Genomic DNA, 25,308 nt, shown 5'->3' with positions numbered 1-25,308 from the left:
GTGACTGAGCTTGGGGAAGTATGATGGACAGCATTGACTTGTTTATACTCTGTGAGTGCTTACGGACAGTGTATGCTATGTTCTGTTCTGTTTTATTTATTTATTTATTTATTTATTTATTTATTTATTTGTTGTGTAACAGTTATATCTATAATTTGCTGTGTTTATGTTACGTGACATTTAGGTAGTAGAGTGTTTTGGTCGTTTCGTAGATGGTTTTAATTTACTTTACGTTTATATAGACTAATATTATTGTGAATAGGACTCGAAAGAACTCCTAACGCCAGGTCGCCATGGCGACTAGAAATACAAATTTGCGCCTGGCCTTTTAATTTTTATTTTTTTTTATTTTACGTTACTGTTTCTAGTTTTCACTTACCAATTACTGATCCCAGGTCTGACTTGCATGTCTTTGGATAGATTTTTTCGTACATAAATTCGTTTTAAAATGCAACGTTTCATATTTACCATGAACCTCAAATATATAATTTCGTTAAATTACGAGTATTGCTTACTGTACAGCTTTATTTTATGCTATTTGTATCTGTGTGTTTGCTTTAGTGTTAGCAAAACTTTGTTGTGTAAAGATTAATCATGGAAGTGCTGCTTCAAATTCTCAGACACAGGATTTGAAGGAATCTCGACTGATAGTTTTTTTTTCTTTTCTATTGGAGTGCTAAAAAAATTATGTCCAAGTATTGAGCCGGAACCATGTGAAGCAAGGGGTAAAATTTTTGAGTCAGAAAGCGTTACTATTCCAAAAACAGTAATGTATTATTCCAGTTGTACTTTTTATACTGGTGGTATAATTTAAGGCCAATACATGTAGGTTCAGGTATCAAATTGGATCTGTATTATTATTGGGTGGCCTAATTTTCAGTACTGGCGCTTAAGTCAAAAGAAAATTTTTCCAGGGTAGTTCAGAGTTTTTGACGATGATCGTGACTGATGAAGAGAACAGCAAAGAGTTGTTGAAATTCTCTCCGTGATTTTTGTGTAAAGCTTAATAACGTTAGTTTTACTATTAGGATATGTATAAATTACTCTTGTGTTAACAAAATCAATAATAATTACGTTTTACTATAATATATTTATTCTAATTAACATTAGGTCTTCGACGGCCTGTTTATTTTACTTACGACGTCGGAAGTTCAGATACAGTGTCGAAAACAGTTGATGGATTATTAAATGATTGGGCACAGATCGTCCATCTATATACCATAGTTGAAGACCTTGCAGAATATTTAAAGATAGGTAAGATCTTAGGTTTTAAACTTAATATATTATTTGAAATGATTAGTACATTGTGTAGTCTATCTTACTGTTGTGTTCTTTTCTGAGCCATACAAATAAAAACGATTTTATTTTCATATATCAATATACAGAAGGTTATTTCAGGTTTATGGTACCAAATTTGGCACCCTTACCAGCTGAAATATGCAACACCTGCCAGCGGTTGTACTCGATGTTCGAGCCGTGTCTTTACCCATTGCCCTGTATGTCAGTTTCCACTGAAGGGAATTGCGGTGAAGCACAGTTTGATCAAGTCTGTTCTGTTACTTTTAACAAACTGTCCAGAGCATGGATTGTTTGGGTTGTTGACGGCCTAATTCTTGTTTCAACAAAGGAATTCCATAAAATTCATGAGAGATGCGTCAGGAGATTTCACATGAACGTCTGTAAGAAGGATTAAATAAATTTCCGTTTCACGTGCCATCCGCTTGATGTATGGGACCATATGACTGAACACCATGTCCTAGTAAGTGACAAAGCGAGATGTGTTGCTGCAATATAAAAATTGAATATCGTAACTGTATATTAACTCCATAATGCTCGTTTGGTAATAAAACTGCATTGATATTTGCATTTTTGTCCACTTCGCGTAGCATAAGTTTTTTATTATAACAATAACCAATAATAACCATAAAGATGCGTAGAAAACTTTTCGTACAATCACGTAGTCAGTCGGAATGACCTCTGAAATTACGAGGACGAGAGAAAATGGCCCTCCCTTTATCATATTCTGACAAAACACACATGATTTATCCAGAGTTACTACAAACATCCACTTATCTAGCAATATATTTTTCGATCGTTCATCTTCCCCTCCATGATAAGGAAGGGGCGAAGCATATGAACTCGAGCTTAATGCTTCTTTGCTAGATATAAATTGTTTGCAGTTGTGTGATTTATGGTTAAGGTGGACGCTGTACTGACCTTATTAACCTTGCTATTGTTCTTTGAGACTGAGATTCTCGCATCGCACCAAGGAACGCACTTTTTGCACCACATGAGGGGTACCTTTGGGTCTCCGATATTTATGATGCTCAATATTGGACGGCCCTCAACATCAGAAGTGCTTGTTTTGTAGCGATTCAACAGAGCGCTGATCTCTTTCTTTGACATACAGAAACCCTTTGTCATACAGTATTTATTTATTTTTCCATAACTATAACCAATGTCGAAAATGCACAAATGTAGACCTCTCAAAAACTTGTAATTTTCGGAGCCATATGGCCACTAAGATGGACAGAAATAGTCCTCAGTGCGTACGAACACAAAGAATCCCTACGTAGACATTTTTGCTTACATGCATCACATATGCAAGCATACAAAGCATACATGTATCTACTCATATTGTACTGAATGCTTATATGGGGGATCGGTAGAGCGGTAAAGCGTTCACCTCCGGTGCTTGGATCGGTCCCAGCTCGTGCTGTGTGGACTTTGTGGTGGACAAACATCGTGCTCGTGGGTTTTCTCGGGGTTCTTCCGTTTCCTCCCACTTTCTTCATTCCACCATTTCATTCATTTCTTATCATCACCGTCTCCTTTAGCCTAACCGGCATACCCGTGGGACGTAAAACTTTCTCATTTTTTCTCATCTCATTTTTTGAATGCTTATATTACGCATTAGACAATAATTACCTAGAGTAGTTGAAAATGTATTGTTTATCTCAGAAACTGCTGTGTCTCAACAAGTGAGCAGCTATTTAGTATAACAGCGAGTATTGCTAATCTATTTTGAGTCTACCGGAGAGACGACGCAAAAGTAGTGACGCGAGTGAAATTTTCTTTGCCCCCTTCTTCCCACTGTCACATTTCTCTAATTTTCCTTCTAAATAGCAGTAGTTTCGAAGCCTCTATTGAAACATTTGAAGTATTTGACCTCTTAAGAAAGAAAGAAAGGATAGGCTATAAGAAAATTATAAAGGCTAAAGATTTGCTTATCCCTTAAGAAGAAGAGGTATTTGTAAATGAGTCGAAACTTTTAAATTGTATAGGCCATTAAATTGCTGTTACAGTAAGTATCGAGAGAGACAGTTTTCTCGTTTAAAATCTTCTCTCTTGTGCGTTTTGAAATCAGTCAGTATTTTGATATTTAAAGTCACTAAAGTAAGTAATTTTGATCTCAGTAAAACTCGTTCACCCCTGTAATTCCGAGATGGGGCCTGCAGCCCTTCTTGTATTTAATAGTATTTACGCATTCGGACCCAGAAAACATGGAACAGAGGAGTACGCTGAAATTATGCAGGATTGAATCAAAATCTGGATCTTAGTAGTAATTAATCATTAGTTTGATTAAAATTTAGTAGACTGAATTTTGAACTCAAAAAATGTGGATTGAACTATTGTTTTCGTATACATATACTCAGGAATTGGTGGTAGAGAATTTTACGGTGGAAGGTGAATTTGAATTGAATCACAGGTTCCACCATGTGTAAACTTAAATAGAATAAAATAATATGTATTGGGGACATGGCGCCTCAATGTAGAACCTCACCTCTGGTGCAAGTTCCGTGATTCAATCCTAGGCTAGGAGTTGCCAATTACAGACCCTTCTCGTAGTGCCCCGGTTCGAAATACACTATACGGATTCTAATGCAAAGAGTGAAAAAGTAACTGACTGGACCGAGATTCGAACCAGGGACCTCCGGCATACCATGCCGATGCGTTAACTACTATACCATCCAGTCCGCTTCCCAGAAGTCATTCACTATCTTACTCTCGAGGTTGGTGCTCTCATTGGAACCACCTTGATTGTACCACAGACCTTTGCTGTGATTGGACAATCTTGTGTCCACATACCGAGCACCTTATGACGGTTGTGATTTCATATATACTAATAAAAGGGAAGCGGACTGGGTGGCGTTGTGGTTAACGTATTGGCACGGTATGCCGGGGGTCCTGGGTTCGGGTCCCAATCCAGTCAGTCACTTTTTCACTCTTTGCGTTAGAGGGGCCGCGGTGGCTCAGTGGTAGAGCGTTCACCTCTGGTGCTAGGGGTCCCGGGTTCGATCCTAGCCCCCGCCAAGTGAACTTTGTGGTGGACAAACACCGTGTGCGTGAGTTTTCTCGGGGTTCTCCCGTTTCCTCCCACTTTCTTCATTCCACCATTTCATTCATTTCTCATAATCACCGTCTCCTTTAGCCTAACCGGCATAACCGTGGGACGTAAAACTCAAAGATTTCATTTTCTTTGCGTTAGAATTCGCACTTATAGAGGATTTGGTGTGTAAAATAAATAAAAAAAAGATCGGTTGTTTCCTCCCTTCATTAGTATATACACTGTATGGGTCTACAAGCCAACGAACTAAATTACGGGCTTAAATATTAAATTTCCTATAATTAATTATTTGTACCGTATACACCTTATAATCCTATACCTATGTATTATACTTAGGTATTACTAGCATATATTACCCGCTTCGTGGGTTGAAATGAAAATTTAAGTGCACAACTCCGTATCTCATGTGTTTAGTACCCGTGAAATATGCTGTCTTTGTTTTTAATGGCATCAATTTAAACAGCTCCGGAAGATCATTCATCATCTCTGCTACCCCACAAACCATGAATTCGACACTAATATTGGTCTCGATCATTTATATATATCCCATGTTGCGGGCCATGGCATCGGAAATGTCACTGTTCATCTGAATGATCCCGAAAACTATGGAGTAGACACTAATATTAGTCATTTTCAATCATTTTTAAATGTTTATCCGTTGTATCCTCCCCCTCCCCAATTATCAGGGCTGAACTTAGTTTGAAACAGCATCAGAAGTGTTACTGTTTGTCTCATCGACCCCGAAAACGATGGATTTCTACACTAATGTAGGTCATTTTTGATCATTTTTAAATTTCTCTCCCCCTCCCCTACGGTATATATAGCTCCCCCTTCTCCGTGCTGCGGCACATGGCATCAAAATTGTCACTATTAATCTCAGCTACTCCTAAAACTATAGATTCGACACTAATATTAGTCATTTTCGATCATTTTTAAATGTTTATCATCATCCCCTACGTTGTACCCTCCCCTCTCCCCAACTATCAGGGCTCTATTTGGATTGAAACAGCATCAGAAGTATAACTGTTTCTCTCATCGACCCCGAAAACTATGAATTCGACACTAATATCGGTCAATTTTGATCATTTTTAAATTTCTGTCCGCCCTCCCCCTCTCCTACGTTGCATCGTGAAAGTGAATATCCTAAAGCAATCCCTGTCCCTAAACTCATGTATATTGAAAATTCGATTGAGATCGGTCGGCTGGTTCAAGAATGATGAAGTCACAAAAGCAGTCATTTTTATTATTTTTTTTTTTTTACATATATCTCCCCCTCCCCTAGGTTGGCTCGTCAGTGAAACGATAAAAAACACCCAAGGCCCAACCATCATATATGTTGAAAATTTGATCGAGATTAGTTGGGTGGTTCAAAATTTATTAGGTTTTGTCAATTTTTATTTATACGTCCCCCTCTCCTTCCCCTCCCGTAGGATCTACCATTAAAATGGAATTACAAAAATGTTTTCAGATCCTGATGTATCTTGAAAAATTGATTGAGATCGGTCGGATAGTTCAAGAGTTATTAAGTTACAAAAATAGTCACTTTCAGTTTTATACAAATTGATTTTTATATATTTCCCCCTTCGTCTCCTCCCCTACGCTGCTCCCTCAAATTTAAACCATAAAAACGATGCCAGATTTGAACCTCATCTATGTTGAAAATTTGATAAGATCGGTCGAGTAGTTCAGGAGTTATTAAGTTTTATTTATTTTTAATACCCCCTCCCCTGCCCTTCAGTTCTACCATCAAAGCGAATAGCCTAAAACCAGCTCAGCCTCAAACCTCATCCATGTTACAAATTTGATCGAGATCGGTTGGGCGCTTCAGGAGATTTAGAGTCACAAACATAATGATTTTCAATTTTATATATATATAGATTAGTTATTTACAAGATTATATGTATTTTTTATTGTAACAATGTGCTAGGTTTAAATTCTTTTCATTGTTGCGTCTGTATTATCGCGTAGCATTAACATTAGTTTGGATTTAAAGATTTGATAGACGTTGGAATGAAACTTAAAATTAGTGTCAATGGAATAAACAGAAGTGTGTTTTCTGTTTCAACGTCTGTAATATCAACACGTGATACAAATAATATAATAATAATGATAATAATAATAATAATAATAATAATAATAATAATAATAATAATGGTGGTGGTTTAAGTTTTGAGTGCGTTTTGTCGATAAAGTAGATGCTTGTCAAAATAATGCAGTATATTCTCGCTATACAAGTCAGTAATTCACATGTCAAAGTAGTGATTTAGTGTAATGACATCTTTATGGTCCGATGATAGAGCGTCAATGGTAATTGTGATGACTGAAATTCATGTTCAGGTGATCTTGAAGATGATCTGTTAATATTTCCCGCGTAACTATGGAAAATAGGGCTCTCTTGACGCAGGGAGGTGCTTCAAAAAATATTAATAATAAGGTAAGCATTTATAATTACAATTGTGTTTGAGCTATTTTCATTTAATATACAATATACATTTAGGATTAGAAGTTAGGTTTGTGGGCTTGCGGCATCTATGGCCATGTTAGCCCGTCACATGTAAGGGATGATGTCCCTCGGCGATCACACTACCCGGGGAATTGGGAAGGTAGGAGGGAATGGGAAAGAAGGAAGCTGCCTGGGACCATTATGGTAGGCACCATGCCGGCATTTGCCTGGTGTGAATGAGGAAAACCTCAAGATAGTTGGCCTGAAAAAGTATTTACACTTTTTCGTCCGGGAATCGAACTCTGAACCAATCGCACCAAAGGCGAGAGTTAGCGGCTACGCTACGCGGAGCCACCGGTATACATTTGGTGAATAGTGATGGTAATGTTTGTGTAGTTAGTAATAGTGCTTATAAGCGTTAGAAATAACATTGGTAACAACACACAATATATCCGGTTTTAAAGAATGCCCCTAATTATACAAATGCTATTAGTCTCCGGGCTTGCCTTCAGTTTAGTCTGGCAACACTACCCAGGCCATGTGAGTTTGTGGTGGACAACATTGTGTCCGTGGACTTTTTCGGAAATTACTGTGTCCTCACTATTTTCATTCAGCCAGTTTTTTCATAATCATTCACTTCCATTAATCATCTATCTCTTTGAGCTTAAAGGTCATAACCATATTTCATTTTGAAAGATCGTATGCATACAGGCCGTTGGATTGAATTTGTGTGTTTAACCTCTTTTTAGAGTAATTGTTTTCTCTATATCCCTTACTATGACACAGTAGCAGATCTAGAAATACATAATGTTATGAATTCAGTAAATAGAAATACGGTTGATTAATCGGTTGTCGAGTTCGTACTACGCATCCCGTTACCGTCCGTGACCCTCAATCCTATTACCTTCTGGAAAAACGTAAAGTGCAAAAAAAAAAAAATAAATAAATAAAAAATAAAATATATATATATATATATATATATATATATATATATTTTAATGAGAGTCCATTAACTGCTGAAATTATAATTCTATTATCTTTTTAAAATTTTCACAGCTTTTTTGTGCATTCTTTTTCTTGTAGCTCCTGTCATTTGGATCTAGTTAGTCTAATAATGAATCCTATCCTGTATGTACTTTGACTCTGTCGATATTTTCTTCTTATAGTACTTGGCCACTTCAGCAATTATTTCATCATCGCTCTTCGGAATTAGAAAAGTGTCCATCAGCCTAAGAAAAGTCTTCTAGGTTTTTGAAGTGTCTGATAAATATATCTTTATTTTCTAATTGTCATTCATTGTCTAAATATTATCTTATTTTCTCTTATTTCAGAAAAATATAATTTATCGAATATGGTCACGATCAAGTCCTACAGTTACAGCCGGCTTGTCTTGGGATACGGACCTGAACGCAATGCAACGGTGACAGTGCAGTGGAACAGCAGTACAAAGGCCTTCACTCTTATATTTGGTAAATTTTACTTCTGTTTTAATGTTTTCTGAACGATACTAGACAACGAACTGGAATGAAAATAAGAATGTAGAAAAGAGTATGTCAAATTAAAGTGGAAATGATTGCAGGATTCTTTTTGAAGTCTGATTTTGTTGTATTTCTTTCAAAATATATGTATTGTTATGAAACAAAACTTTTTCTAACTTCCAAACGTGTAGTAAGGTGTATTCGTGCATACTGTTTTGGAGCTTTATTCATTCCTTCATCTGCACACTTTACACGGCTGCTATATGAAATACCAGGCGTTTAGAATTTCCTCCAAATCCTATCAACTATACGTGAAATATTTACAGTGCTAAACTGTATGAGTTCCTGTGTTGATAATCAATTTTAATTTAACTTCTCATCAATATTTCAGGTGTAATATATGAATGTCCTTTCTCAAGATGTTTTCTAAGCTAAATTGTGAAGATGTTAGGCTGTTTATATTCTAGGATATAGTACTTCCGTAGCAATAGCCAATATATGAAGACCAATATATATATATATATATATATGTATACCAGTATTTCACCAAATGACAGTACTTCCTATTTTTATATATATGACTTAAAAGTACACTGTCTAAGACTGTATAAAATAAACATTTTTTAGTGTTTTTTCATTATTTCGTGAAATACTAGAATACATTGGCCCTCACATATTGATTATTGCTACTGAAGTGTTATACCTTAGAATGTGATGTTACATCTTCACAATTCCGTTTAGAAACATCCAGAGGAAGGGCATTCGTGCATTATGCCAGAAATATTGATGATAAGATTTAAAATTTGATTAACAATACAGGAACACACAAGGGTTATACTTTGTAAATTTTGACGTGCTCGTTACGTTCAATAAGTTCTTATACGTGAAATAATTTCCCGAGTTTGATTCGCGGCAGGAGAGCATTAAAGAACACAGACGGTAGTTCGGATTCTAGTGTGGCATCATATATTTAAATATATGTATAGAGTGTTAAAGTATGCACATTTACTCACTTATGAAAATTAATAATAAGATTCGTATTTACCTAGGTGCGTAGTTTTATTTAAACTTAGCAGTTTTTTTTGTTCTCATTCCTGCTGTTAACAGTTTTTCATAATTTCACTCAACTAGATCTATCACATCGTTTTGACTTCTTATTTGCACCATAGTATACTCCTATTTGTAGAAAAAACGAAATTATAACACGTAGAAGGGGACGCGGTGGCTCAGTGGTAGAGCGTTCACCTCCGGTACTTGGGGTCCCTGGTTCGATCCCAGCTCGCGCCGTGTGGACTTCGTGGTGGACAAACGCCGTGCTCGTGGGTTTTCCCGTTTCCTTCCACTCTTCATTCCATTTCCTCATCTCTCATCAATACCATCTCCTTTAGCCTAACCGGCATAATCGTGGGACGTAAAACTTAAAGATTTCATTTCATTTCATTTCATATAACACGTAGAATACAAATGACTGCCACTGTTGACTGATATTTTTAGTGTACTAAACACTTTTCTTGTTAGGTTTGATACAGCTTTACAAATACTCATTTAGCGTTTTTAAGAATAGAAGTATAGAATGGTTCAAGAAAAGAAGTCGTCTCAAGGATGTAAAATAGATGTTCAGTGAAATGTTGAGAAATTAGTGTAAAGATTTTCTACAGCAAGTAAGACAATGAAATATTATTAAGTAAAAACAAAATTATGCACCAAGATAAATACGAATTTTATTATTCAATATATATATATATATAAGTCTCGTTAATTCGAACTTGGATAATTCGAAATATCAGATAATTCGAACAGAAGTCCATTCCCCTTGAAAACTGTATTGAAAACAATAGTAAGAAATCGTGGATAAATCGAACTTTTGAACCTATGTTTTGGATAATTCGAAGTAAATACAGTTGAAAATTTTTAGTATTGAACAAATGTAAACAGAGAAATACAGTTTTAACGTGTGTTCAGTTATCCAGATGCAGCCATAGGGAAGAGTAATACAAAAGATAAATAGAAAATCTATGTAATGATAAAGATGGTGAGTTGGGGAAGAAGTAAAGATAGAGAACGTGTGACAATCTCATCTTGTTTCAGAATTGGTTGAAAATTTAAGATGAATTATTGACAAAGTTATTGATATCGTATTCCACGCAATACATGAAATTCAAGATTTATTGACCGTACAAAAACAATCAAATTTAAGCAAATGAGGTTTACGACTTCTTAAAAGTGAGAACAGAATATTCAAATTGTTACTGGTGTTTAATTGTTTGGGCTATTCAATGTATGTTGTAGTGTTGTACGTAAATATATTTTCCATTGTACACGTAGTTTGAATTATGTGGAGTCAATATCATTTGTTAGTTTGCGGTATTCGATCACGCAAATAATAAGCTGCGTTAAAGGTAAAGTCTACACCATATGAATATGTTTTTGATGCACAGTACTTTGGTTTGTTTATTGTTACATATGTGAAAATGAATATTGTTGGATAATCCGAAGTTTTTTCGTGTCCCCTTGGACTTTGAATTAAAAAGAGTCCACTGTATATTGAGTTGTATTTATATTTGCATTGTGTTGTTAAAGAGTATTGATAAGGTTTTCATTTGGTATTTTATCTATTTTGCTTTCAGGTGCTGGTAATGGCGCTGTGAATGCTCATACGTTGATGAGGGAGCAATTGGAGGCTCATTTGAACAGATACCGAAGTCTCGCACAGATAGTTCATTTACTGCATGAAACGTACGATCCGTTAGTCTCAATAAGCAAGCTACCAACGGTACCACAGCTGGGTGTTCTTAGCAGTGTAAGTGCTTTCTATCTTTGTTGGTGTCATTATAGCAACCATACTGCTCAAAGCAATTAGGGTAGCCAACCTTTGGAGGTATTTGTGGGGAGCAACGGAATTAACATTTGATTTTTGGATGCTGCTTTCAGAACGATCCGTTTAGAAAGGTTGCCAGCTCTGTGATGTGGAAATCCGCAGCCTGAGGGTTATATCAAACACATTTCTAAGCATATTGGTGAAATAACCATGATTCTGACCTTCTTCGTTTGTATAACTATTTTATTTATACTTTGATTTCTTATTGTAACCTGTTCTTTATTATGAAAGTTGAATAGTACAATTAGAATGACAAGGAAAGACATAAATGACAAAGAAGGACATCCGGATCTCCTGTAACTTTAGTAAAATTGCATTATTCACAACTTCCAGTCAGTTCGAAACCTGAATAACGGAACATAAGAACTCATTATAAGTTCTGTTTTTTAAAACTCTCTCATCACTAATCTCTTGTTTTATATAACTAAATCACATCGAGGGACACTAAACATTCTCTCATGGGTACAGTGCCAAACAAAATAATATTACCTATCGGATTTTCAAGCTTCTTTTTTAGAGAACGAATTTTTATGAAATTTTGATATGATGTAACGAAGGGTTTTAGTTTACTATTAAAAAAATTATAGCGTATACAGTACAAATTTGACCAAAGTTTACGGATATAAACATTATATGACAAGAATTCAAGCAATATAGCAAGTCCAAAATTAATAGAAGTAGAGAAAATATTTATACAAAAGAGTCTCAACACTCAATACTTCCAGCATATCCTTTGGCTTTAGTTGTATCCTGTCAGGGGTTAGACATTGATGAAATGAGAGTGTTGACTGTCGACTGAGGAATGTTGTTACGTTTTTTCTCCAATTATTAAGGTTTCTCTGCCGCGTTAGAAGCTCTTTTGTTCGTTCATTCAGTTAGTTTTATAAGGTCTCTTAAGATCCGGAGACGGGCTAGGACGGTCTAGGACCTCAATGTGATGACGTTTGAGCCAATCTTATACTGCAACTGCTTTGAGTTTCTGGTCGTTGTTTGATAAAATATGAATTTATGATCGTGACTGTATCTCGCAATCAGCAACAAGACGTTTTAAATATTGTCGGGATAAACTTTCCAGATTTATTCTGTGGAGTACTCTCAGTTTTGTGGAGTGGTTCCATATCCTTCCAATAGAAAGCACTTGACACTATTAGTGATCCTCCTCCATGCTTCATCGTTAAAATTTGATATCTTGGATGAAACCGTTCGCCATTGGGTCGCTTAATCCACGGTGCAATTGGTGACATTGTCTGTGCCAAACAGGTTATAGTTGTTTTCTTCACTCCATGCCATCTCTGACCATTGCTGAATTTCCATCCCAAGTTTGTTTTGGTTCAGTATAATTGTGCTATACGATTTGCTGGGAAAATGAAAGGCTTTCCGGCAGGATGACATGCCATTAGCTCTACAGTTCGCAGACGATGGCAGAGGGTCATTACTAGAAACAGCATGTTCAGGTACTAAAAGTAAGGACAATAGACACTTACAATTCGGAAAATAGGCTCTAAAATCAATTCGAAATGAAGAAAATATACATCCAACGACGCAAAAACTGAAATTAAAACATTACATACAGAATTCTTACAAATTTGGAAATCAGAGAAATCTCAAGGGGAAAATGATAACTTTGAAATCAGGAAAAGTTTGAAATTTTGTTTAAGAAATGAGAACGGGAGTCCAATAAAGTAATTCTGAAATAGTCAGTGTAAGTAATTACATTACTTAGTAATATCATTTAACGTTTCTTTTACATTTTAATGTTTTGTACTTTATTTTTAACTTTATTTCTATATCGCTTTTGTTTCATTTTTCAGCGACCGCAGGTTCCAGTTCAAACATTCACTATTCTTCCTCAGTCTCCTACGCTGCTTCGTGTTTCTTACCAGGGAATGTACTGCTTAGAATTGAGATTACGAGGCGGTGGACTTGTTAGCCTTAGAGATGGAGCCTACAGCAGATTTGACCGTAGCAATGTGGTGGAGGAGTTTACACCAACTCAAGGCTTAAAGGTAAAATTAATTAAACGCTAAAGTTTGCATTATGACACGTTAAATGGTAGTAATAATAAAATAATCAGACTAGTTATTACCAGTGAGTGCGATGGCAAATTTAATACCTGTGCTGTATTTCAGTAACTGATTTCCGGTAGCTTGGTGACGCAGAATTTTTCTCGGAATTTATTGAACTGCGAACCATTTCATCCTTCTTTTTCTTCTGGTGTGCTGGGAAAGCGAACTTCTCTCTTGACAGTAAGAATAAGTAATTACTAAAAATATAGAGACGCAAAAGTTTAACTGAACTATAAAAACCCTAAACATCAACATAAGGTTGCTTTCATCTTAATTTTCTATCACTGTTACCATAACCAGAAACTTTTTACTAGGTAGTGATGGTGAACTGGTACGGATATTTTGATGCAGTAATGTTACGTACTCGTAGGTAGTTTGAAATGAAAATGTAAAGAAATACACAGATTGTAAATTAAAAAGAACTTCGTTAGCAAAATCACAGAATTTCTTACATACATGTCATCATCATCATACGTATTCTTCCATTGGCAGATCATTTGCTACAACTAAGAAGCTTCCATACTCCACAGTCTTCTACTAACCTCTTTGTCTTCACGTACAATTTCTCTGTTTTGATATCGTCCATTAATTGTAGTCTCCTTCGCCCACCTACCGCTCTCCTTCCTGCCACTATATCCTCTAGCACGTCCCTCATGATACAGTTCCTTCTTATCCAATGTCCCAACTAGTTTCTCTTCCTCTTCTTAATAATATGTAAAATTGTTTTTTTCTCTTCCACCATTTCTTCACCCACATTTCGACAACTTCCAGTCGTTTTTCATCATTTCTGCGTAATGTCCATGTTTCTGACCCATACAGCACAATACTCCACACGAAGCATTTTGTAAGTCTTTTTCTCAACTCTATTCAAGGTCCCACAAACAAATAAATTATTTTTTTAGCATATGTTGGCAAATACTATGATTTGGTGATTGCATTCAAGTCGTGCAGCAGTTGACGATAATTATAACGAGCAGAATGGAAGTAAAAATTTTTCACCGCATTTTTGTTGGATTTTCCAGTTATACAGAAATGTAATTGAATTTACGAATTTCCTATTATATCTGAAACCTGAATAACACAAAATATTTTTCTTTTTTTGTCAGTAAACAAATCATAAAAGACATAATCTAGCCGTAACTTTTGTATTCAAAACGATAAGGATAGTTAAAAAGATAATTTTGGCTGTTATCTTTACTTTTATTTGTGGTAAAATTACATTCTTAGTGTGTATAAGTAAATATTCAGAATTACGTAAACCCTGAATATTTAATTTGGTTTTTCATGGTTTCTTGTGACACTTTATCCATTGACATATAGTTTCGAGGTCGATTTATAGCGTAAAAATTGATAGAGTCTATACGTATGATACGCAATTTGACAGATAAGTCATTCCATCTATTGACAGAAAGCTAGAACTAAAAGAAAAAGAGATCGATGGCTGAGGCCGTCTAGCAGCTTGATGTGTCCCGGCCGACTTACAGATGGCTGTGTATGCCAATGGTTTAATTAGTATTTTTTTTATATATCTATATACGTGGTATTCCAGAGTGGGGTTTAAGTGGAGATTTTACAGCTACTTTTCTGTTCTTAATTTTCTGTTTTGTACTACTTCCTCTTCTTGGCTGATAAGCATTTAGCTAAAGTACTTATATGTGTACCTTCTTTAATGTAATGAGATAATTATTCTTTGATCAGGCGTTTGTTTTCCTTGCCAGTTTCAGAATTTTTTTGTTCGAATATTTTTCTTTCTTTCTCTGGAAGTGCGATAAAACAGAACATTAAGTTAGCGAGTTCAGGGTTAAGCCCCCACACTGGAATACCACGTTATATATATATATATAGGGTGAGCCACGAAAAAGTAGCCTCGCCAACGTGTGTTAAATCGATGTTAAGAATTAACATGTCTGTTCAGTAAATGTTGAAAATGGTTCTCGACGAAACGTTCGCATGCATGGTTTAACAAATGCAGGTATAATATCTGGGCTACTTCCTCGAAGAAGTACTGCTAATGCACATTCTGATATTCTTCAGTTCACCGATTTGTGGGATTTTTTTTGATACACTTGTCCTTCAAACATTCCTCATAAATAAAAGTCGTATGTTCCGGTAGTCCATAGGTCTGGTGATCATGGCGGCGATAAGCCTCTACTCATTGTTCGGTCAGCAGTTAGACAGTTCATGAACACGAGAAAGTGATCTCTCAGACGTGTGACAGGTACTCACCCTGTTGGAAAAAGCACTACTCACGTTCTTTTTCTGTCAGCTGTTGAGCAAAGTCATCCAAAATACTCAGATACAGATCTATATTGATTGTGGTGTCGAAAATATTGGACTAATAACACTCGTGGCAAGCATAACACATCACACACCTATCTTTTGATCATGTGAGGGTACCTCGTGTATTAGGTGGAATTTTCTGACACGTAATACCTGCTATTTTCAGGATTTAGGTATCCGGATAAATTTTAACCATGCCTCTTCTGACATGATAAACATAGACGGGTAAAATCGTCCATCTGTAACCATATTCAGCAATCAGCGTCAAAATGTCACACATTTTCCTTTGTTCGGTTCATTCAACTGTTGTATAACTGTGATGCTATACGGTTTGAACTTCAGATCCTTCAAAATATGTTTGCATGGCGTTGTATTCTCCCTGATCTGTTGTGATAGTTTTCTCATAGGATTAGAATTTCTACGATGTATCACTTCGGAAACGCGTGCTCGAAGTTCAGGAGTGCGGATAGACAGCTTCCCTTTGTTATAATTACATTAGATCCCGTTTGGCACCATTTCTTCACGAATTGCTACATGAAGGGTTTTGCTGGGACGGGACGATTAGGAAATTATGTATGGATTAAACTCTATGTTTCTTTCAAAGAATCGGTTCTTATGTATGACTGTACAATATTTACTCGCTTTGGTATCGAATAGATCTCTAACGCATGCACACACAACACGACATATCTCCCCTTTTTGATCTTAGCAGACAACTGACAGTCAAAGTAGGGAAGGGAGGGACGATCATGTGACTGACAGGCGGGGAATTCTTACGTAGGAATGTACGCTCCTTCTTTTGTTCCAGTTTTTCTGGCCAGTGTCCTGTTCTCGAACTCAGCGTGTTAATTTTCTGTTCAATATTGCCTATTCTAACAGTGCTACTTTTTCGTGGCCCATCTTTTATAATACATTGAAAAAGCATGGTAACATAAATTGTAATGGTTATGGCGACCTTGTGTGTCCTTCACAGATTCTGCTTTTTCTATATGTTTTGCTTCCACTACCACCACCACCCGCCCGTTGTTCACAGGTTGTTTTCATGCCCGTTGTGGGATTGCTTTGTTCCAAGTATAGATATAATATAAGATTTAGAAAATGTAAGTGGTATTATACAATATTATAACGCCGTTGAACGAGATAATATTTTAGTGCTTAGAATGGTACTGTGATTGTATATCTAGCTAAATGTTGTTTTATCTAATGTAAGTATTCAATTTCTTTTCTGTAGGCTTTTCTTTCCAAGTATGTCGATGAAACGGCAGTGTTTCGAAGGCGATCGCAGTCGGAAGATGACAACCCTCCTTCCCCTGTGACGATGGATCCAGTGGATGGACCATTCCTTTCGTCTCATCATCCACAATCTCCAGCGCAGAGGGAGGCGGCCGGTTTACGATTTCACCCTCCAGTAACACCACCTAGTGGTAGCAATCCTCACACGCCAGCGAGTCCTCATGCTGGAAACTTGTCTCAGGTACGTGCTATTTATAATTTAGAAGTATTATACGAAGGGCGTTCAAAGAACTTATTTAGATTAGTGAAAGCCTTATCTCAGAATGTCACTGTTGCTTGGTTATTATCAGCAGTACATATTACGCCGCCGCCTGTTTCACATCTTCGTCACTAATGAGACTCTGCTCTTCGAGAAAATCTTTTACGAATTCTAACAAGTTAAATTCGCCTGAAGTCAGTCCAGTCTGTGGTTGAGTGATATTAACATCGCAGTCGAGTTCTTTACGGTGTCCACTTATCTGGAAAATCTGGAAAAGTCAGAGAAATGTCAGGGGAAATTTTTATATACTAGCGGAAATTTTAATGCTAGGTTAAATTTATATTGCAAAATACAGAAAATTCAATGAATGTTTTGCTGTAACGAAAGTAAGTCTTGGAGCGATCATCTTACCTAGCTTTTTTTAGAAGTTTACTTGAGTCTCCTTGTCCAGCATAAGTCTACAAATCGGTTTTCTTTTTACAAAAGGAGAGCACTGTGACTCAGCAGCAGAGTGCTCACCTCTGATGCGTGGAGTCCCTGGTTCGATGCTAAGTAGTGGTGGTCACCATTATGTCCGTGGTTTTCTCGAGGTACTCTCGTTTTTTCCCCACAATATCATTCCACCAATTCTTACATCATCATTCACTTGCCATAATCATTCGTTTCCCTTTTATGGGGCCGCGGTGGGTCAGTGGTAGAGCGTTCACCTCTGATGCTTGGGGTCCCGGGTTCGATCCCAGCCCCGCCAAGTGAACTTTGTGGTGGACAAACACCGTGTGCATGGGTTTCCTCGGGGTTCTCCCGTTTCCTCCCACTTTCTTCATTCCACCATTTCATTCACTACTCCTCATCACCGTCTCCTTTAGCCTCACCTGCATAACCGTGGGATGTAAAACTCAAAAGATTTCATTTCCTTTTTCGTCTCCCTATACCTAAAAGCCATAATCATGGGACATTCAGCTGAAAGATTTCATCTTTTCTTGTAAGAAAAGTTTTAAGATATTAGTCTAATTTCAGTTAGGCAACCGTCTTGAAGTATGTTCCCATTACTTGCGAAACGAATTTTATGAAGGATGCGTCCGTACTTAAAAGATATGCTTCAAAATCCAGATTTGCTCTAAAGAAAACGCATGTCGCAGCTGGTGGAGGATTCTAAAACATGGATATTTACATAGAAACTATACTTGTTTCTAAGTGATGCTTTGAACCGCTCTTGATAGGGCTCATAGTTAGTAAATGTAGTCTGAAAAATTTTCTGTCTTGGTCTGCAAAACCTAGTGAAGTCAGAAAATAGTTGTTCTCTAAAGGGCAAGTCGAGCCATTGTCAGTATGTTGATGTGTGTTGTCTGGCACAACAAAAGTGCTTTAATGATGAAACTAGGTCGTTTCGCTTAGAGAGCATTAAGCAAACCTTCAAGCATCGGACAGTAGTAAGAACATCACCGAATAGAAAGCCCATGTGATTTATGTCAATTTTTCTCCTCAAATGCGATCATAGCTTCTCCTGCTGAAGAAACTGAACTCGAAATTTTCGGGAGATATTGAATCCATGTGTTTTAATGAGTGTTTCTTCACAATAAACATTCGATCAAGAAAGTACTGTTTCCCTGAGTCCCTGAGAAGGTTTCTTTAATTCGTTGAACATTTGCAGTCGGAACTTGACATGTCTTAGTGCCTTTTCGAACTTTAAGAATAATTGTGTTACAATTCCAAGAGGAAGATGCGTCTATTCTGTAGTTGACTAGCGTCCGTTCCGTAAGTTGTGATTATCGTCGATTTCCAAGGATGATGATTTCTACTTGCTTAATATCCACTGAAATGATTACAGGGGCCTCGATCCACTTCGTCTGGGATTGCCTGACATTGATGTAGGCCGTTTTCAAAATGTTTCCACCAGTCAGATGTCTTACTTCAGCAGATAAGATTTCCATCATCTTACTGTGCGTAATTATCGTCGTTTTGTGCCTTTGTTCACAAGAAATTTCATCACAACGTTCGTTCCCAATTTTGTGTTCAGCAGGTTTGTACACAGTCTTGTTTGAAAAGAGATCCACGTTTCCCCGGCACGTTAGCCACGTGCTCTGTAATAATGGTCTTCATTTGTGTCTTAGAAGCATCACTCACATATAAAGTAGAATGAGTGTGCAGACTTATGAGAGGAAATAATCCGTCCAATCTCTGTCGTAGATTTCGGAAACGTTTGTATGACGGGAGCAAATGAATTCAGTGGATATACGTATTTAAAGGCATGAGTGAATAATCTTTGATACGCGTCACTGTTTATGAAGATAAATTAAGGAATGATGTTTCCTTTCCTTGGTTCGATCTCAACTCGTGCCGAGTGGGCTTTGTGGTGGAGAATCACCGTGTGCGTGGATTTTCTCGGGGTTCTCGCACTTTCTTCATTCTACCATTTTATTCATTATTATTATTGTCTCCCTTAGCCTTAGTGCATGAAACAAATCAGAAATTTCAAGAAGAAACTACGGGGTGTATGTTTACTAGTTAAAAGGATCACTTTCTTCGTATAGTTAAAAGGATGACTTTCTTCGTACCTGAAGAATCCAAGGAAAGGTATTCACGCGAACAGTTTTGAAGTTAAAATCGCTTCTTGATTGGTACGAATCTTTAAGATTGCGTGATGACAAATTCTTTCACCCGGTTAATCCAGAAGTTTATTTGTACGAAAATAATCGTTGAATATTGTTTGTATGTTCTTCTCATTATTCAACACTTTTATGTAAGATTTATGCAGTGTCGATCCAGCAATTGTTTTCTTACAAATAAGCCTCCAGACAAACCGAATAAAGGAAATTGTCACCGTATAGTTCGTTTAGCAGCATAGTCTTCAAGATTCGCACATATGAAGAAGTGATTTCGAAACTACACTTTACTGGATGCTTCCAGTAAGTAAAAAAAGGGTTGTTTTAACTTTTTCATTACTGCTAATATTTTGTCTAATTTTGATAGACGTGTTCCAAGTAACAGAGCTAAAAAGATGGACTATCCTATATTCGGAATGGAATGAAGTAAAAGTTGCCAAGCGGCTGAAGCATGTCAAATATATTATGTATGAGCAAATATTAACTTTAGTCAGTGAAGAGTAGCAATAACAGGGTGTCTGTCGGTCACGAAAGTCACAAAATCAGAAAACGGTAATGAAAATCAAGAAAAAGTCACAAAATTTAGCTTTTATTATTATTATTATTATTATTATTATTATTATTATTATTATTATTATTATTATTATTATTATTATTATTATTATTTATCTGTACGAATATAAGCACAGACTGGAAAATTTTGTTCTATAAAATGTCAAAATTCACCACCAAAAATGTCTTTTATGATGGGCTTTTGACGCTACTGAATCGCAAGCAAAGTATTCTATCGCATGCATAAAAATTCGACCTAATTTGCACCCGATTTCGCTCTTGAGAATGTTGGAAATTTTATGGTTTAGTAAAGAAAAGGTCACTAAATTTCATTTTGGAATTTTAGTAGACACCCTGAGTAACCTTGTAACTACGATAGCATGGACACTATAAGACGTACTTTTATATTAATCTTACAGACGAGTCAGCACCAAAGTTTTGGTTCCAGCCCAGCCACTTCGTTCAACTTAGCGTCTCCACCATCACTGCCGCCGAATATTAATCCGTCTCCTTCGATGTTGCCTCATCCATCACCAGGCTCTGGGCTTTTGGCTAATTCTCCTTCGAATCCTCTCCATGTTCCGAGTCCAGGGATAATGCCAACGTCTTCACCAGGGCCTTGTCAAGGTCAGGTTCCCATTGGACATTCGCCTGCTAGCTCGTTTATGAGTCAACAAGGTAAGGATCTAGCAAATAGAAATTTTCTTGTTATAAACTATACTTTGCACTATATTCAGGTATAATTATTGGTTCTACTACAATAAATATTTATTTATATTCAAGCCTTACTTTATCTCATAAATGGGACTGTTTTTCGGTCATCGTTGCCCATCAGCGCAAAGCCTTGAAATATCTATGTAAGAACTTTCATTTCAGCGACCTTGAAACATAATGTAGAATGGATTAAAGTTGCTCAGAAACCTTAGTCGAAGTTTTGAGATAATAAAGGTACAAGGGAATAATAAACTGCTTCAAAGCACATACAAAAATAGATATAAGAATATCTGCTCAAGCTTCATTTTTTGAGCTCATTGATGTGTATGTTAGCTTTTTCCTTCGCGTTATATTATTTACATTTTTATTATTATGTAATGCGCCGAGCGATTCGTGAGATCGCGGATTCTGGCAATCTTCGAGACTTTCCTCAACTCAGATTGTTAGTAGTTATGACGGTTTTTTGTTTTTCTTAAATGAAAACTAACTATTTTCGTAGAAATAGTTAAATAAAAGTTTATTGGTTAAATTGAAAACGAATACAAGGCCACTCTCTTTTCCGGTTTAAGAACGCTGAACGTCTTAATCGTATAAGTAATAATTTTCACGAGCTAACAGAGTCTTATTCAAATTGTTGTAGTGGAAAGTTCACTTATACGAATGAGATGTAATCGCTAATGTCCACAGAATATGGAATTGAACTTCAGTTCGTAAACTGAAGTGAGTCGAACACTCCGATAGAGCAATATAAAGAATTTTGAATTATAGGTCGAAAGAGATGAAGTACGAAACCAAGTCTGTGGAAGACAATCCTATAACGCTAAGTTCAATGATGAACAAACACACACACATGCGGTCCTACGCGGTAGATGTTTAGAAGTCGACTGAAGCTTGGAGAGTTTCTCTGAAGTTTTAAACTATCCTTAGAATTGGGTGTTGGCTAATTTGCATATTAGCTTAAGTTTATTCTCTTTCTTATTGGAATTCAGAAGGGCGTATTCGCTTCTGAATTTTTAGTTTTGTGCACAGCGTCCCTATTATTTTACGAGAGGATTTTGGTTATACATATTTCCATATATGGTGTTACACAAAATACATAACATTTGGTTAGGGAACAAGCAGCAGCTTTTTTTTATTTTTTTATTTTATTTTTTCTAAAGTTACTATCTTTTCATTCGGGATTACACACAAATGTTAACTAGTACCATTCTACATTCTTCACACTCTATAAGGGCAAGTCTGAGGAAACATTAGGAATAGTCATTCGTTAACTCACAGCTGCTGCTTCCAGTTATGGTTTTACAAAATCTAATTTACAAGTCTTCCTTATGGTTAAGGTTTCTATTTAATGTGTTTGTAGACCTATGTTTATAACAGTACCAAAAGCTGAATATTCTACATTACTGTTCACAACTGTTACTTCCGTTCCTTAGACACTATCTGTCTCCGAGTATGCAATTGGGTTGGTCGTAGAATTTTCTTAAGGCAGTACAATTTATTTTAATTGTGCTAAGAAGGTTCAGTTGCAACGTGTTGGATATCCAACCCTGGATTTTTTCTTACGGAGAGGGTGAGAGAGATGAGCTAACATAGCAGCTGGTTCGTTGGGAGCAAGGGGAAAAGAAAGGGAGACTTTCCTATTTCTGTTCGTCTCTCCTGTTCCCTTGCGACATCCAAGAGAAAAAAAAAATCATATCGAAAATTCGTGTATCTCACAATTAAAATTAAAAAGCAGTTTACCTTAGAATATCATCTTTATACGAGGGTCATTTAACTCGAGCTGGCAACATTGCTACTATTGTTGGGTCGTGTCGGCAGGAGACAAATGACGAACGCAGTGTGTTTCGTGGATATGTACGAGTCAGTTCAACGCTGCTGCGGTTGCATAGTACGGTGTGTGTGGCGAGTAAACATTGTTAAAGTGATTGTTGTGTGAAATACCGCCCTAAAACAATGTTCACGTGTGCAGAACAACGTGTGTTTATCAAATTCCAGGTGGCACGAGGGCGAAATGCTAGGACGATTCACAGAGGATTAGTAGAGGCCTGTGGTGAAGCTGCTTTACCATATCGGACAGTGGCGAGATGGGTTGCAGCATTTCAAGCCGGACGACAGTCAACAGACAAAATGCACGGTGGAGGGCATACGCGAACGGCTACAGACGAAATTCATCTTGCAAGACTACGGACACTGATTGACGGTGATCGACGCTGGACTTGTAGTGCAGTAGCTGAACATTTCTTCCGGATCAGTGTTCCGTATGCTACCACAAGATCTTGGCATGCGGAAAATTGCAGCCAGAATTGTACCCCACGGGAGGTTCAAAAGTGGCATAGGTGGGAATGTGTGTGCCTACACCTTCAACGTTACAATGAGGAAGGTGATGACTTCTTGCACCGCATTATTGCAAGTGACGAAACGTGGGGAAGATTCTACGAGCCTGAATTGAAACGTCAGTCGAGTGAACGGCGCCACCCAGAATCTCCACGACCGAAAAGGCTTATGCAAGAGCCAGCAAACGAGAAGGTGATGATGATAATGTCATACAACCACGAAGGCATTATCCCGTCACATCAAATACCACCGGGCGTTACCGTCAATGCTGCATACTATGCTTCATACCTCAGTCACCATTTGCGACCAGCATTGCGGCGCAAACGTCCACACCTCCTGGAGTCTGGACCAATTCTCCTGCACTACAATGCCAGATGCCATACAGCCCATCCAGTACAGACTCTGTTACGACCATAGGGTTGGGAGGTACTGGAGTACCCGCCACACTCCCCGGATATGAGCCTCTGGGATTTTTATCTTTTCCCAAAAATGAAAGAATCTCTCAGGGGCAAACGTTTAAGATATTCCCAGCATTGTTCGTGCCTTAGAGCGCACTGATAAAACACCCTCTCACAAAGTGGGGCTCTGACAGGTATTCAACGGTTACCAGACATCTGGCGAAGGGTTCAACAGACTGGCGGAGACTACATCAAAGGACTCTAAGCTTCTTGAGGTGAGTGATTCACTGCATTCCATTTCACAACTATGTTGCCACTTCAAGTTAAATGACCCTCGTATTTAACTTTTTACTTGCATAGTTAAAGACTACTAACAAAAAAACATTTTCAATTAAAACCCACAGATAAAGAAAACCCAAATGCTGGTCTCTCTAAATATACTAATTTCATAAATAAAGAAGTTAACAATGGTAAAAATGAGTGACCTATAGACTTATCAGGGAGTGATAATGCAAATACATTTTGACAAGGGGGCACAGTGGTTCAGTGATAGAGCGCTTACCTCGAGTAAGTTTGTGGTAGACAACATCGTGCCCGTGTGTTTTCTCTGGCTACTCCTGTCTACTCACACACTCTCATTCCACCAATTATTCCATCAGTATTCATTTGCTTTAACCATCGTCTCCCTTAGCTAAAGGGCATAATCGTGGGACGTTAAACTGAAAGAATACATTTTGACTAAGTAGATTTCAGCTTGAAAAAGAAATAATCGAATTCAAAATATTAAAATTCTAATTCAGTTCGAAGGAAAAAGAAAAATACTGCTCTTTGTAAATCAGTTAAAAAAAAAAAAACTAAGATGGCGCACCTACTAAACACTGTTAACACTTTTCTCATAACATAGACTGTTCCATTAATGTTAGTTGTACTGGTGGAAATAGCAAAATTCAGACTAATTGCAATGAGGGTCAATGTGCTGATCACATAGCATTAAGTGGACATTAATTTAGCTAACTTAAGCTCTTTAGAAGCATCGATTATTTCATTAAGTCTTAGGCATTTGTTCATTTATTTGCTTATATTTTTTTGTGTATTTCAGGTCATACAGACGGGAGTCCATTTCCATCAAGCCAAAGCCTAGCTTCCCCTGCTACCTCCAACTGGCCAGGGTCACCTAGTGTCCCACGACCATCGCCAGCCGGTCGTCCAGGACAGTCCCCTGGCGGACATCCAGCACTTCATAGTCCACAGGCTGATACTAAACAAGGTATGTAATACAGGGTGTTTGAAAAAGAACTCCCTAGTTTTAATTATAAATTTAATTGGGAAATGAATGAAAACTTACATCAATGAGTACATATCATGAAAGAGAATTCCTTCAAGTTTTGTTTAATGTTGGTAGACTTCAACGTGGGATCCATTTGTGGCCCTGCACACGTCGAGACGATATTCCACTTGAAAGACTTCTTTCCTTGAAAGACTTTAGCAAATGACGGATAGTTTTTGCTGTAGGTAGTTCAACACCATACTGACATCTAAAATTACGTTTCACTGTTATAACTGACTCAGTTTTCACAAGCCAAATAACACACTGCGCTTTCTGTTGCGAAGTACACATTGTTGCTGAGTTACTCTGCACTGCACGTCTGTCTAGACTGAACTGAGGAAACAGAGGGAAAAAACAGCACTGGTGCCGTCGCAAGGTCAAGCAGACCTGCCAAC

General features: G+C 37.2%; 1 protein-coding gene across 2 annotated transcripts in view; it reads left to right on the top strand.

Annotated features, from left to right (window-relative positions):
* The window catches only part of MED14 (mediator complex subunit 14), a 155,682-nt gene that overhangs the window by 89,393 nt on the left and 40,981 nt on the right, over positions 1–25,308 (top strand). For both annotated transcript variants that reach the window (XR_014131246.1, XM_081756032.1), the window contains exons 16-22: positions 1,111–1,254; positions 8,123–8,260; positions 10,897–11,069; positions 12,959–13,153; positions 16,725–16,967; positions 20,560–20,818; positions 24,686–24,853. Coding sequence is in view for 1 of the 2 variants with exons in the window: in XM_081756032.1 (XP_081612158.1) it covers positions 1,111–1,254; positions 8,123–8,260; positions 10,897–11,069; positions 12,959–13,153; positions 16,725–16,967; positions 20,560–20,818; positions 24,686–24,853 (1,320 nt within the window). In the remaining variant the exon portion in view is untranslated. The remainder of the gene's footprint in view (positions 1–1,110; positions 1,255–8,122; positions 8,261–10,896; positions 11,070–12,958; positions 13,154–16,724; positions 16,968–20,559; positions 20,819–24,685; positions 24,854–25,308) is intronic.

The sequence above is a fragment of the Thermobia domestica genome, chromosome 4 (genome assembly GCF_964235325.1).
Source record: "Thermobia domestica chromosome 4, izTheDome1.hap1.1, whole genome shotgun sequence".
Taxonomy (NCBI): domain Eukaryota; kingdom Metazoa; phylum Arthropoda; class Insecta; order Zygentoma; family Lepismatidae; genus Thermobia; species Thermobia domestica.
The sequence above is the reverse complement of the archived record's forward strand: the minus strand, read 5'-3'. Positions and strand labels throughout refer to the sequence as shown.